At 37.6% G+C, this 16,459-nt stretch overlaps 1 protein-coding gene across 6 annotated transcripts in view; it reads left to right on the top strand.

The window, feature by feature from the left end:
• Positions 1–16,459, top strand: part of RYR2 (ryanodine receptor 2) — a 384,358-nt gene that overhangs the window by 153,979 nt on the left and 213,920 nt on the right. For all 6 annotated transcript variants that reach the window (XM_077175563.1, XM_077175560.1, XM_077175562.1 and 3 more), the window contains 4 exons: positions 689–763; positions 1,506–1,584; positions 2,376–2,488; positions 15,727–15,826. In XM_077175563.1, coding sequence (XP_077031678.1) covers positions 689–763; positions 1,506–1,584; positions 2,376–2,488; positions 15,727–15,826 — 367 coding nt within the window. The remainder of the gene's footprint in view (positions 1–688; positions 764–1,505; positions 1,585–2,375; positions 2,489–15,726; positions 15,827–16,459) is intronic.

The following is a 16,459-nucleotide window of genomic DNA, read 5'->3' as shown; positions in this document are numbered from 1 at the left end:
AATTTATTTATTCTTTCATGAGTGATTAAACTGATTATTGATAAATAGAAACTGTAGTAAAAATATTGGGGGAAATGGTTGTAGTTTCTTGGAATACAAGTGAATTTTATCAGTTTAATTTTCTTTTACTCAAGATTTATGCTATTTCTCAAGAGGAAGAATTACTTGGATGTGATTCTGAATTTTCAGAACCCCCAAATACTGTTGAGTTAGCTTGGATGTCTTTGAACATTTACCTATCCTAGCAGATAAAGAATTCTCTCTGATAGTATTAAAGCAGTGTGAGACAAAGCAATTTGCAGGTTGATGGTCTTCAATGTGGTTGAAGACCACATTACTCTGGTAAAATAAGGAGAATATTAAAAAATCTCCCTCTGCATACCATCTGTCTTGGAAAGATATAATTTGTAGGAAAAATGGGTGAATATGAAGCCATTTAACAATAGCTGAGTTTGTAGAGGGTAGCATGACACACATCAAAGCTGCTCTTAGAGGCAGTTCAGCCTCTAAGCTGAACTCCTTTCAGCACAATGAAAAAGGATTCAAGATTCTAGAACATATTTTTACCAAACAAGTGATGGCTCAAAGTACACAGTGTTCTTTCATCTTTCTTTCTTTCTTTCTTTCTTTCTCAAAAGGCTCCATTTTATTAAAACATACCAGTATATCACTTCTCTTTGCCTTTCAGTCTGCTCAAGGTGGTGGACATCGAACACTGCTCTACGGGCATGCAATCTTGCTGCGCCATTCCTACAGCGGCATGGTATGTAACTGTGTTACATCAGTTGGGAGCAGCATTGATTTCTTTTTTGTATGAAAGTTATGTTTGAAAGTGCCCAGAATATTTCCATTTACTGATAATCTGGAGAATTACTCACATCAGAGGCATTTTGCTGTGGTTCCTAGAAACCTTTATGAAGGATAGGTGCTTAGAAATACAAAACCAAGCTGGTTGTATCTGGCTAAGTGCCAAAACTAAGTCTGGCTCCCATAGTGCTGAATCCTCCATTTGTCAGTCTGAGTTGGTGACTTTTCATTTCTTTCCTCTAGGATTTTCCATTTTGCATAAGCTGTGACTGAATCTACAGCTGGCACCTTGCTGTCAATCTGAGCGTGTTAGGGACTGAATGGAAAAGGAGATTTCTTCTTACATGTATTTTGGACAGAAGTCTTAGTTGGAAATTTTCTGATGAATTATACAGGTTCCAGACTCCTAACCTAAAAGTGAGGCTTCATGGAACTGAAATCTGATGCAACTACATTTTTTCCACTCTTAGTATTCCCATCTCAGTGAAACGATAACCTGGGTAGACTGAGAGGTTATTTTAGAACACATATTTTTGTCAAGACTCCTTGAGTGCACTTCAGCTTATCAGGCATACATGTTCTTGGTAATAACTAATGGGGATAATCTAAGAATATTTAATCATGTGCTAGTAGTTGATGGCTTTTTATATTATTTGAAGTGAGCAGAGAAAGTAATGTATGCTTTTTTCTTTTGGTAGTACCTTTGCTGTCTCTCTACGTCTCGATCATCAATGGATAAGCTGGCATTTGATGTAGGATTGCAAGAGGACACAACAGGTAACCACTAGTTTAAGAGACTATATAATGAAGAATGCTGTCAGTCTAAAAATAAAAGTCTTAAGAATTGCTTAGTTAGATTATTTGCTTGATTTGTAAAGCTTTGCTTTAGATAGGAGTAGTAAAATAACAACTGCCAACAATTTAACAGTTCACAGATGAGTTCTTTTCTGAACAGCATGGTTTTAGTTAAAGAAGCCCATCTGAAAACGAGATTTATCATGGGAACAGAATTTTTGACTTCAGTGTTTGCACTTGTTCTGGGGGATTAGAGGCACTAACAGTCAGTAAAAGTTGAAGAACATATTTGAGTTTGGATTTATGTGATCGTTCAAATATTATTTTAAGTGGTATGTAAATGCTTATTTTCATTGCCCTTAGTCATTGATTGCTCTATATCTTTGTCCAAATTCTCAGTAGACTATTCTTCAATGTTTTTTCCAGAATCTGTAATGAAAGTGACAGGGAATTGTTTAGCAAAAGTGATCTGGACCAGGTTGCCTAGAGAACACAGAGAGCCATCACCTTCTTCAACTCTGGAAGAAGGAGTCACTGTTTCAGAGTGACTGTTCCAGTTACTCTTTTGCTTATGTGCATTATTTTAGAGCTGAGTTTCCAACAAGGTGATGCAGGAATGATACCAGCTATGGAAAACACATGGACACTTGGTTTAGCCCAGTGAAAACTGGATCGGAACTTTTAAGACTGAAACAAGAGTGACAGTAACATCAGTAACATTGGGCTCTTTCTTTCTTGTTTCATTCTTTGCTGGTACTCAATACTGACACTAGGTGAGGCTTGCTGGTGGACCATACATCCTGCTTCCAAACAACGATCAGAAGGAGAAAAAGTGCGGGTTGGAGATGATCTGATTTTAGTCAGTGTCTCTTCAGAAAGATATTTGGTAAGTTGTATAAAATGATCTGTACAGTGGTTCTTCTACAGGAAAAAAAAAGCAGTTAATGAAAGTTTTACAGTAAAATCTGGCATACATTTCCACCTCCTAAATGTAAAACTTTCAGTTCTTAAACTGTTTTCTTAAATAATATTTTGCAAAACAACATACTGAAGGTCTGGAAAGTGTGATATATGGCTAATGTAATTTTTGTTCATTTCAGTAGTGGAATAGGAGTTTAAAAATTTGCTTAGATGAAAATAAGTGATTACAGAAAAAAGAAATAATTTCCAAATTTCATGATTGAGATGTGTAGAATCCGTGTGAGTGTTCATAGGTTAACAACACTATCATATATTTTAAAACTTTGTACAAAATTTTGGGATACCTAATGTAGGTACATTGGATTTGTGGGCTTAGAAGGTTCATGAAATGATGTACAATGTAATATATAGAACTGACATGTCAAATGAAATATAATTGAAATACTCAATATTTAAATATAATTGAAATATTTTACAAGTTATTGTACTAGCTGCTATCACTGGTTTACACAGCTTTCTTCTTCACAAAAGGATCTCCCATTTGTTCTGTAACGAAGCAGGTCAACACTTTAAGATGTATTTCCTTTTTATTCTTGGTGTAGCAAATGCCTGAACTCCTCTTTATGGCAAAAAGAAGGTGAAAATAAGAATAAAATAATTTTGCTGAAAGCTTCTGAAAAATCAGCCCCAGTGATTTGGCCCAACAACTTAAAAAAAGATTCTTTATTGAGAACGTGTTTTGAGTTTGTCAGAAATCTGTCTCACATCTAGGGGGGCAATGAAGATGTTGAAGGGCCTTAAGGGAAGGCATTTGAGGAGCAGCTGAAGTCGCTTGGTCTATTCAGCCTGGGGTAGTCTGAGGGGAAACCTCATTGTAATTACAGCTTCCTCAAGAGGGGAAGAGGAGGGACAGGCACTGATCTCTTCTCTCTGGTGACAGGACCCATGGGAATGGCCTGAAGCTGAGTCAGGGGAGGTTTAGGTGGTGTCATGGTTTGACGCTGGTGCAGTGCCAGTGCCCCCATGAAAATACCCTCTCCCTGGTTTCTGCTGTGAGATGTGACCAGGAATAAACAAAGCAGGCCCCCACTTAGAAATAAAGAAAAGAAAACTTTATTACTACAAAAGAAGTAATAAAAACTTTATTACTACAAAACTACACTATAACTATATGTAAAAAGGAACACACAGGAAAAATGAAAACCTTACAAATACATTTCCTTCTCCCCCCACCAAATTTCCAATACGTCTATCCCCCAGATTTCAACTCTTGGTCCAGCACTACCCTTCAGACAATCAATTCTCAGTTCATCAAGAGGAGAGGAGTCTTTCTTGTGCCATAGGCTTCCCCTGGAAACACCATTGAAACCTCGTGTGTATCCATGTCACTTGTGGCACTGCCCGGAGATCATTGCCATCGTGACCTCTTCCTTTCATGTCCAGTGCTCTCACCACTGCACATGGACCAGAGCTGCCTCTAGGGTCGTCTTTTAAGGATGCTTTGTCCCGTTCCAAAAAGAGTGCAGTCTCACTTTTGGGACATCTCTCCCCCCCAAATTTCACCTCCTGGGGCCGAGGGGTACCAACACTGAACCGTCTTGGTTCTGAGCCATTGCCTCCCCCTGGATGCAGTCTCTGTGTCACAAGGAACATGGTTCTGTCCATGGCTATAACAAGAAGAGTCCAGCTAAGCCACTCCATCTCTTCCCACCCAAGATTCTTCTCTCCCAACATCTTTCACTTGCCCAGACCTTCATCCACTTGCCCATTTCCTTCTTCATCTTCCACTCTCTCTTCTAGGAAAGGTTAATGTTCTGTAAAGTTTTCATTGTCCAAAAAGGGGTTAAAAACTCGGGCTCTGCCTGCCCGGAGACTCCCACAAGGGGCCGGACACCTTCTTGCTGCAACACCCCCCCCCTCCCCCCTCGCCCCTTCTCCGCAAGCCGGGCTGCCAGGACGTGATATCAAATTTTAAGGCAGCACAGGCTCTTTCTCTCTCTCACTCTCTCTCTCTCTCTCTCTCTCTCTCTCTCTCTGTCTCCTGGTGGGGGCTGCCCAATGCCTCTCCGTGCTCTCTCTCTTCCACCCTCGGGGCCAGGCCTACCTCTCCCGGCCGCATGGCTTTTCCCCTCCTCCACCCAGCCAGCAGCTGGGCCAGGGGAGGTCTGACCTGCTTCCCTCGCGGAAACCCAAGAGAACTTCCCCTGGGCGTGCTCTGCTTTTTAACCCCTGTGTTCTCAGAGGCGTATCCATTGTCCCTAGTGGCCACACCAGGTGCCAATATTAAAATCTGAACACCTATTGGTGACTACAGCATATCCCAGAAAACCTACTTCCTGTCAAACCACGACAGGTGGGATATTAGAAAAGGGTTCTTTATCAGAGAGTAGTTGGGCACTGGAATAGGCTCCTCGAGAAGTTGTCACAGCACCAAGCCTGACAGAGTTTGGACATCACTTTTGGGTGCAGGTGCGATTCTTGGGGATGGTGCTGTGCAGGGCAGGAAGTTTGACTCGATGATCCTTGTGGGTCCCATCTGACTCTGGGTACTCTATGATTCTATGAGATGTGCATATAACATTAAAGTCTATTCTCTATTATTCACTTTTTTTAAAATGAGTTTTTTTAAATTTTTTTAAGAAGTATTTAAGAAGAAAGTGAATAGTTTAATAGGATGTCAAGTATAAAATTGAAAATATTCTCCCTTCTATTGGAAACACCTAGGAAAATAAGAATACAATTGTTAGAACATAATTGTAACTTCTAATTAGAAGCTCAATAGCTCATTTAATTTTTTTTTTTTTGTAATTAGATATTCTGAAAACTTTCTGGTCATCTTTGCATTTAAAATTATTTTAAATAATTACTTTTATGACAATTGTAACTACACATAGTGAAAAAACTTCTTGTGGACTGAATTTTTGAGAAATCCAATTAATGGAAAGATTTTATTCAAAGACATTGGATTTCTTTGAATTGCTGAATTGAGTTGCTGAAGTTGAATTTTGGTACAGATTGTGTCTCTGTGTAGGCACATCCTGGCCTCTAATTAGTAATATTCAGCTCAGCCTATTATTTAGGGTTTGTGCCTCAGCTGTTGATTCTGAAAGCTGTCACGTGTACTTTTATACATCAAGAAGCACAATTCTGTCTGCAGAGACTGATTTTCCTTAAGATATGGATTTAATGCATGTACTGTGTGTTCCATGCAAAATATCAATATACTAAAAATAAATATTATTTTCAGTGCAGAGAGAAATAACACTGTATTACATTCTTAAAGTGTTTTAGAGCTAGATTTTAATGAATAGTTATTAAGCCTATTTCAGTTATATAGCTCTGGTTTGACAGTGAGATGGAGCAAGGATTCAGCAGATTAATTTTGCTCTAACATGCACTCACACATTTTTATGATCAGATTGTTTCAAGACTAGATTAAGAGCTGGAAAACTATGTAGCTCCACAATCAAAAATATTTGTGGCTTTGCTACCTATGCAGTAATTATATTAGCACTGGCAATAAAGCAGTGAAGTTTTTATGAAAATTGAAATAGTCGATAAAGAATAATCAGTGAGTTACCAATATTTTTCATGAAAGCTGTCTCTCTGTCTTAAACTGTTTGTCTTAATCCATTTGGCTGTTTCCAAAATAACTTCAAAGGATATGTTTGAAAGTATTCACAATTTATTGTTTACACGTTGAGTGCAGTGTCATGTTGTAGCTGCTATTTTGTACAATTCTTGAAAGAGTGTAACAACTGATATCCTTTACAAAAATTAGGACTGTAGAGAGATGAAGCTACTTTTGTGAATCTGCTCCAATAGTGAAACCAAATAAGCTCTGTTGAATCTAGTTGAGGAGTGCTTTTTCTAAGGGAGTGGAATTCCTCATATGGATTCCTTGACAGAAAATGATGTCCATCAAGATGCTGAGGGTTGGGTTTATGTATGTTGCATACTCTACAATTAAAAGCTTAAGAAAATGTAAGTTCTCCATCAAATGTTTTATGTAAATATGCTGTTAGGAATAGGGCTGGGATGTCACCTTTGTATATTGCAGTATTGCTCTGTTTTCAAGTAATTTGCTAATTCTTTCTGAATGAATTCAAATAGGTTAAGCATCCTGGGGCAAAGATGTGCGTGTAAAAATAACAGATGAAAAGAGTTCATTCACAGGGCATGGCTTTTTCAAAATGTAGTCAGCTCTTAGTTGAATTTGTGTAATGCAAGAGGAGAGAAGAACTATATCAGCTTCCGAAGTTCATCTTCCAGTTGTTTGGCTTTAGCTTAATTAATTTAACATTGACTTTGACACTTTATGATCTCAGTGTAATCAGTAGATTTTTGTTTAGAACTCATTTGGTTGCCAACACTCTTAAGTATTAGGAAAATATCAAGACTTTGTTGTAGTACCCCTTCTCGTCTTTCCACAAAATGAAATATTTTGGGACAATTGGCTCTAATTTTTTTCCCCAAAGAGTTTTCTTTCTATTTACACCAACCAAGTACTAAACTGATAGGAAGATCAGTGTTAAAATTACAAGCTGAAGGTCCGGAGAGGTGGATTTTGACTCACAGCAATGTCCCAGGGCAAGTCATTCACTTTCTCTGACCCTCATTATCTACCTAGACAATGGGATTTTGGATCCTTATTATGCTGTGTAGCATTTCTGAAGAGAAGCACTTACATAAGTGCTTGTGGCATTATATAATGTCTGAGCTGTGCTATTGCCAAATACTTCAGAGGGAGAACTTGGCTCTGCTGAACTCTGTTAGCATAGAGCAAAAAGATGTTCTGCTATAAATATTGCCACCATTTAAGCTCAAGCCAGGGTTGCTATGTTTCCTTTCTTGAGGCAGTACAGCCTGACAAAGAACAGATGTGATATTTCCAGCATGTTTCCCCAACTTGTACATAGTAGTATCTACCTCAGCATTGAGCTTTGCCTATGCCTCTTGTTAACTCATATCCTGATTGCTTTCAATATTTCCAATTTTCAATAACTTAGAAGTTCAATTAGCTGCAATTTCTTTCAAATTCATCAAGTCTCTAAATAGCTTTTAAACAAAATTCAAGAAAAAGTCCTTAGACATGAAGCTGAAATACAATATGCATAAATGAAGAAAAAACTGAAAATTGTTATCCATCAGGTTGGTGTTATTCTGGCTGAGAAATCAGGTAAGAGAGAAACCCCCCAGCTTTGAATCTACAGTGCACAGATTTCAGTATAATACAACAGTTGTATATACCCTGTGGTTTATATGTAGTTACTGAGTTACTGTCTCAGTGACTGCAATGCTGACCTGCAACTGCATTATGCAGATCTGTGAACAAGCCTTGGCATTTATTTGATTGATATGACTTTTTTTTTTTTGGCTACTGACAACTAATAAGAAACAAATTGGGAACTGATGGCAGAGCTCCCTTTCAAAAATGATAGCATCCAAATTAGATTGAACTATTTTAAAGGTGGAGTTGATATATGCCATTACTCCTGGAAAGGAGGACAGGTTCCTAAATATTGCAAAGGCACCACTTCTGTATCCTTTTGCATCAAATAAATTGTCTATTTTCAGCTCCTAGTTTTATTTCTCTTGTCATCATATGCTTGGAACAGCTTCCAAGTATCTGTATTGCTTCTTGGTGCAGTAGTATCAGGAAACAGCAGTGTATGAGGATTTGTTTTTTGAAACATAAAAAGAAAATTATTCTTCCCTTTCACATTTTTTCTAAAAGCATATAACTCAGTATTGGATTTTACTCTCTTCTGTGTAAGTTCACAATTCCATTGTTTCTCTTTGCTGAAAAAATATAAAAAAGGTTTTTGTGAAGCATTATTTTAATCTGCATAAGCAAACCTGAAATTAGTGGAACCAAGGTAGTGTTGAGCTGCTCTGTTACACTGATCATAATGCAGTTCCCATGGAGTTTTTATACAATGATTTGAAATGTTATTGTGGAGGCTGGTAGGACTTTCCAATAATTAAGGCTGTCAAGCTGCTCTGCCTTATGGAGTCCTGCTTCCAAGTGATTATAATCAAGTACATGTGATGTAAAAAGTCACTTACTAGAATTAGTAGGATCTATTACTGTTTTTTTTTTTCTTTATAATCAGTCTGAGATATTTTTTTTATTTCATCCAGAAGAGATCAGATGTTATTGAGCTCAAAGACAGGAAAGAAAACAAAGCCACATGATTAAGAAAACTGATGTAATTTCCTTGTGTACTACTTGGTAACTTATAAAAAACCCCCAAAAACCAAAACAAACAAACAAACTAAAAACCCCCCAAACCAAAAACCCAAGAAAACGAATAAAAAGGCAACAAGTCTCTCCCTGGTTCAACTTAGTAAAGAAATGTTCTCCTGAAACACTGGAGCTTGATCATGACCAGGGAAGAGTGTTTAAATTTTCTTTGAGTAGGTAGAAGTCTGATGACTTTGTCTATTTTACATAAGCTAGCACCTCCTGTGTGTTAATGAACTGTTTAAACTCCCTCTACAGTGAATAATTACGTACATGCCAACCCTGGTGGGAGCAGATATTCCTTGAAATGGATTGCTCAAGGCAGGAATGAAGCCAGGCACTGTATTGACAGCTGAGAACTCAGTGTTGTGTGTGCTGCTGGTGATCTGTCATTTAAGATATGTGGAGGAAGAAGCTGTGACAAAGTAGAAGGAACAAAAGGCAGGTGATGTATCAGTGACAGGAGTGGGACTGAATTGGGAAGGAGGGAAACTGAGTGGGACTTGATGAGTGGCTGAAAAGATTGTCAACTGAAGGTAGGCAGGTAGATAGGGACTATCCAAATTGTCTGGGACAAGAAGCTGGTGACAAGGGAAGAGTAGGCATCCACTGGTTGAAGTTGTGCTCAAAATTAAGGATAGAAAAACTGTATTGTTTTGGCAGAGGGAATTGAGAGAAGAACCAGTGGAATGAGAATGGAAATGAAGGATGACAAGAGAGATTTGCAGAGGAATGAACTTTCTGGGGAGAACAAAACTGCTGGACAAAGATCCAGAGAGAAGCCAAGAAGTGAAAAGGGGATTGAGGGTTAGGAGAGAGATTGAGATTCTTGTGAGATTCTGGAAAAAGTCTAATGCTGGCTGATGTGGTGAAGATGAGCTTGAGCAAGAAAAAGAAGCTAAAAGACCCTGCGTAGGCTTTTTAAGTCTAAGGAGAACTTCTTGAAGTAGGTGGAGGTCCTAATTCTGGGTGATAATGTGGGCTGTAATTAGGTCAGGAAGCTGGTTTGGCTAAATGGGGGACATAGAATTGTAGATTCTATGTTTGGGTTGGAAAGAGCCTAGAAGATTATCTCATTCCAACCTCCCTCCTGTGGGCAGGTTCACCTTCCACTAGAGCAGGTTGCTCACGGCCCCATTCAACTTGGCCTTGAACATTTCCCGGGATGGAGCAGCCCCAGCCTCTATGGACAACCTGTGCCTGTGCTTCACCATCCTCACACGAATTTCTAGTGAGACTGGGATAAAGATTTGGAAAGGAAAAGAGAGTGATAGAGGCCTGGACCAATTAAGCTAGATGATAACTACTACCAGCAACTATCCAGGAAACCCATTGTATTAAGGCACAGCACTTGCATGGGGTTTGCTGACAATTCCTGTCATTATTTTTATAGTAGTATAAGAACAAAATGTCTGAAAAAGGGTTTTCAAGTTACCCATGTGGACCACAGGCAAAGAACTGTAATAGTGGAATTTGTTTTTGACCTTTTTTTTCAATTTAGGAAAATTACATATAAATGATAACATAAAAATAATTTTCTTACGTTTAAAAAAGTTACAGGCATTCAAAAATGCAGAAGTTTTGGTACTGGTATATTTTTAGGACATCTCCTAAGTATACAGTCACACTGGCTTTTTATAGAATGCTATTTTGGTGATGATAAAAGTTCAATGGATGTGTCAGGATTGTGTAGCAGGAGAGCTGTGGTATGAAGCAACTTTGAAGATGAAATTTCAAGCTGGGAATTGAATTTGGAGTATTGGTACAATTATTTTCCTGAAGAACTAGATTCTGTACCAGGCTCTGCTGTGGAATTTGCTGAGTAGATGCTCTTGTATACTAGGCTTACTTTCAAGCGGTCAATACTCATCCCTTACTGGGAATATTCCGTACTGGAGTTGTGTCTCTTGCATCTCCTCCTTCTATTAGAGGTTGAAACCTCAGAGTTGCTCAGTATTGATACCTGCAGCTGAGGTGAGTGTTAGATGTGGCTTGACCAATAAACTACATATAATGCAGTCACCTCAACCTCGGCATCCTAGATGAATGAAAATTTCTTAGTTTAATCTCTGTACCTCCCTTCCCCAATGGAAAATGGACTACAATACTACTTCTTTGGGGTTTTGAGAAAATGAAATCATTAATATTTGTTGTGTATTGTGAAATACTATAATTGGTGCAAGAGAAAAGCCTATGTGGAAATTAATAATTCTCTTTTCAAAGCTTTTTAGAATTGACTATATTGAATAAAGCATGCGGCTGCAAATTGAAGATTGAGGGGAAAACAAAGCACTGAGCAGCTGTTGACAAAGTGAGCTCCATTATCCTGTATATACAATGAGGCAGCACATGTGCAAAAACATCATATATCATGCCATTGGAGACTGTAAAGGGGCCTGTTCACTAGAAGCCATTCTTTTTCCATAGGGTACTTTGACATTTCCTAACTTTTAATGCTTGCTTCTGTAAAATTAATGCTTTGTTAATGAAAGCTCTTGTGACTAATCATGCAAATTGTTGTTTGGAAGCACAGTAGCTGATGTGCTTCAGGCTGTTCATGATCCAGTGCAGAAGGAAAGCAATTATGAAGAAGGGAATGCAAACTACCTCCTTCTACCGTCCATGGATCCCTTATGCTTTTCCTGCCATGCATCTGCACTTACCCATGCTCAGCTATGAGGTAGCAGAGTAGATGGTTTTCATTGTAATGGTAAATTTCCAATTATCTGTGGGGTTTAGCTTCTACTCTCCCTTTACTGATGGTAAATTTATGATGAGTGAAGGAGTTGGAATCATTTAGGACATTGCTGTAATTTTCTGTCTTTATCAATGAAAAAAATTCCCTCTACTTTTGGGTTTGCGGGCCAGCTGTTTAAGCACTGTGGAGAAACGTAAAGAAGCCAGGATTGTTTTAGTACTTTAAGCCCTTTGAAAATTTCTTGGGCTTTGCCTACTTTGAATCAAAATTTAGATACTAATTTTTTGTTCAGCAGTGTAAGTTTACCCATTTTTATTCAAACTTTTTCAAAGTGTTCATAGATGTTTCAATGAATATAAATATATTGCCAATATAAAACATAAGCACAAACCCCTAATTCTATAAAAATTTCACACAGATGCACTTTTTACTTTTAGTTCTGTCCAATATATTTTTTTCTTGTGAATAAATATTTGTATTTATTTTGAATATTTCTATATAATTCTCTGTAACAGAATAATTTTTAAATTACTCAGGTAATAAATTTTAATAGAAATGACATGTCATAAGTAGGAAGTTAAAAAGTGTTTTTGTTTCTAGAGACTGTATTTAGTTAAACCTCTGAATTTTTACTGAAGTTTGCTAATTCATCAGGTTTTTGATGCAATTTTTTTCCCCTTCCTAATTAAAAAAAGAAAAAAAAATTAAAAATGTAAAGGAATATAGTTTGTTTTGTTACTTTTTTGTTTTTCTTTAGTTATAGATACAAGTAGATTCTTGTGCACCTGTTGTGGGAATGGTGTCTGTCCAAGACTTGGAACATCTCAGAGGTTCTTGGGTCAATTGAGGATAGGTGCCTAAATAGTTTGAAACTGCTTTTCTGTTGGGATCAGTGTAGTAATTTTAAGTCAGGAATCAAGAGCTGTCAGAGTGTCTGTGTACAGGAAAGGAAATAGCTTCCATCTATCTCTGCACCAGCTGGTACTAAGAAATCTGAAGGAGTGTGGTTGATGCTGTGGTTGTGCAGTACTTAAGCATTCTGAGAAATGCAATGCTTTATACATAGTTTTCAAAATCTACCAGTAAATAATGTTTTGGGGTTTTTTTAGCTATTCTTGCTATTTCAAATGGCCTGAGATTGAAGGCAGAGTTATCAAACTGCAGCTAATATTGCTAGATGAACTATCAATATTGGCACACCTTAGCCAAGAGGAAGCCTGAAGCAAAAGTTTTCCATTCTTTATATTTTTGTCTTTTCACACGTGCATGTTTTGGAGAAGAGAAACTTTCTTGCAGACTGTGAAATTTAAAAGCTCTAGTTATTCAGAGCTCTTGTAAGTGCAGCTATGCTGCAGCAATCATTGCTGGAGGGTTCTTGTAGAAATTACCATCTGATTCCCAAGCTCTTCAGTGAGCTTAAAATCACTGTGTTCATTTTGAAGACCCAGGGACAGAGTTATGATTATGTTCCTTTGCTGCAGAGCAGTGTAGAGTTTACAATATGTCATTAAATTCAGTTGGGAAACCTGCAGTATTCTGAGAGATGGGTTTTGAACTTTATCCTTGAGTTAAACTGCCTGTGGACCATAGTGTTAACCCATATTCATAAAATACCATTATTTAAATCTGAAAAGTGATGAAAACCCTATTATGGGTTAAATGCTGGTTTAGGAGATTATCAGTCTATCAGCAGGGAAGATAAATCTACCTCTTTGCTTGAATTTGGACCAGTGTAGAAAATATATTATTTGGTTGAGATAACCTGCCTGTGGTGGGGAAGACCCATATGAAGATTAGACTGGACAGCAAGATTCCTGAACACAACATATTTCTGCTTTTCAAATGCTACTACATACCCAAAGACATGCTATGCATGTGGTCTTCATCAACAATGGCAACCTTCTACTCCTGCCAGATGCATGGATATGCCAGCAATCAAATCTCTGTGTAGCACATTTGGAGGCTGTTCAGCACCAGTCTGAGTGTTATGTCCACGACCTGGACATCGTGTTACTTGTTTCATTTTGATAGCTTTATTGTGCTGAAAGTACGAAACAAAGCAGGTAAACTCCAGGAAGTTATCGACAGAGAGCAGATTGCTTTAAAACAACATTGAGATAGTTAGAGTATAGCAGTAAAAGCTTAGGCAATGCCAGGATAAATACTGGCATCTCTAATATTTCGGGATTTTTTCAATACATTTGACATAACTGAGTTCTTGGATATCCCTTAACAATGTATTTTCTCTACATGGCAAAAGCTTCCTTTTGCCATTTTCTATGAATGGTTCCAGAACACCACAGTTTATGGAATTGTAAATGGTAGGACCCCTGCTATCAATTGTAAATTTAAGGATGCTGCAAGGAATCTAGGGAAGTGAGGATAAGAAGGGAATTGCAGAATATACTCTGTTTTGGAAGTCATATGTTGTATCATTTGAACTATATTTTTTAAAGTTATAATTCACTGGTGACTCACCTTGAGACATCTGAATTAGAGTTGGAACTGGAATCCAATAAATGGATAAAAAGTACAAATACTCTGAAGAGAGATGTCAGCAATGTATTTTCTGTTCAGTGTCTTCTCTATAAAAATGTAACACTTATTCAATTGATACTCCTATGTGTGAAAATAAGTTAATTAATATGTACAGAGCACACAGTTAGAAGAAGTGCTCTGTTGATGCTGTAGATGACAGAGGACTTTTCCTCCTTCTCTTTTGTCTATCCTGAATGAAGTGTTTTCCTTAAAAATAATATTCCTGCTTTGGTTGAATTGCTTGTTGCCGCTAACTGGATCTATGTGGTGATCTTAGAAGAACCCTAACAAAATAAAGACCCACAGGGCAAAAATAGAAATGGATCTGTGCTGCAGATCCTAATCTCCCATCATGGCCTGCTGCAGTTATATAACTTATAACCATGTTATAAGTTATATAACTGCAGTAAGTGAAGAATAAAAGGCAAAGAACTTGTTTGTTCAGTAATGTTCTCCATGATGTGCTGAGTGGCACTGGTGCAGTGTAAGCATGGCTTTTGTGAGAACTGTTTCTTTGTAGGTCATTAGCTGTTATGGCACCCTTCTAAATGAGCTGATGTGCTATTTCTTGTACTTCTGTACAGCCAGAACGTGTGCAGTCAGGAAGACAGAACTTTGCACGTGTCATGAGAATCTATGCTGTTCTGACTTCCACTGACATTTTTGTCTTTCATATCATTAACTAGTTTACCCAGGATTTGTTAATGTTGGTCACAACATTTGGAAACAGAGACCAATACTACTCTATAAACAGAGTTACTTTCCAGTAGTATAAAATAAAATTCTGATAAAAGCATCTAAATATTACTGCACTTGAAAAACTAGTACCTGGTAATATAAGCAGATAAGCAGTATGATTCAAAACAGCTGCTTTTTCACAGAATGCTTGGTTCCATAATCTTCCATAAGGTTATGTTGTTTGGCACTGACAATAGAAGTGGCTGATAGTGTGGGAGGGACAAACACGGGTGCAATACAAGATACTTTGAGATAAGAATCTTTGAGACCATGTCACTGAACTAAGAGGAATTCACACACAGAATTTCTGAGAAAAGACAGTACCTGTTGCACTTATGGCAAAGATCTGCAACGTTGGCAGAAGGTAGGGAGTAACGCAGCCAAAGAGCACCCATTGAATGCATAGGTAGGAGGTGAGCCTTACAAACCTTACTTGTTTCAGTTCTGCTTGGATCTTGAGAACTTTGTTCAAGAATGTATTTTGTGAACTGTCTTTAGTGACTTACAAAATCAGTAGTTTGTTTATGTAATTTCTTTGACCTAATGGGAGCTTTTAGAAGCCAGTGGCCTGCAAGAAAAATTCAAGTGGTGAGTTACACTTGAAATGCAGATTAGGGTGATATCCCAATATTCAAACCTCATGGAAATTCCCATTGTATGTAGAAGGAAGATTACTAGAGGAAGAACCCCACAGCATTTAACAATTAGTTCTTCAGAGTCTTCACTAAGTCTACAATGCCCAGCAGCTGACTCTGTTCTGTACTGTTCCTGTAGTTTTTTGAGGCAAATATGCTTTACTATTCTAGGTTTACTTCTAATGTCCCTCGAGGAGTACCCAGGTCGATCTTTGTATTTACTTATACAGCCAATGAGAACAATTAATGTTTGAAAGAAACAAGAGAATGTTTGGTATTATTTTTGTATACTGTAATGAGATTTTCAACTAACCTCAAATAAAAGCCTCCCTCTTTCCTGGTTCTAGCATCTCTCTTATGGCAATGGTAGCTTACATGTTGATGCAGCCTTCCAGCAGACGCTCTGGAGTGTAGCACCAATCAGTTCAGGAAGTGAAGTTGCCCAAGGTAAGATTGACTCAACTTGTATTATTGAAAGACTGATAGTAAATTAAATACTTAAAAAATAAAATTATTACACCAAGTGTTGGAGTGGTTTTGTCCTATGTAAACATTGAATACAATAGCTAAATAAATAAATAAATATTCCCTGAATATTTCTCTGAAAACAGAGGGAAGGTTATACTGAAAGTAACACTGATAGTTTTCTATGTATTTTTGCTGAATCCCAAACAGCTCATTCTAATCTCATTTTGCTAAAGATATGATAACATTCATAATATGTTTTTTGAAATGGCTTTTGGTCCTGGTTTAATATATTATCTCAAATTATTCTGATGTATGCAGTCATGGCTACATGTTTCTGAGACTGAGTAAAAAATGGGCAAGAGGCTTGGAAGCAGGATGTGAAATCCTAAGACTGAATATGGGAAATAGTTTTATGGGTAACATATGGTTGGAAGAAAAACAAGAGGAGGGTAAAGACAGAAAGAGAACAGCTTTCCAGAACTATTTATTTTCTTTAGGAATTAGGAAGGAGTTTTAATGTAATTTCTAACATTGAAAGGACAAGGATCCCTGAATTTATGCCATACTGGTTCCACAGACAAGAACAACATTTTTCTGAAAAGTCTGTCACAA

This window comes from Agelaius phoeniceus, chromosome 3 (assembly GCF_051311805.1).
Source record: "Agelaius phoeniceus isolate bAgePho1 chromosome 3, bAgePho1.hap1, whole genome shotgun sequence".
Classification (NCBI taxonomy): domain Eukaryota; kingdom Metazoa; phylum Chordata; class Aves; order Passeriformes; family Icteridae; genus Agelaius; species Agelaius phoeniceus.
Note: the sequence above shows the minus strand (reverse complement) of the source record. Positions and strands in the feature narration are given on the sequence as shown.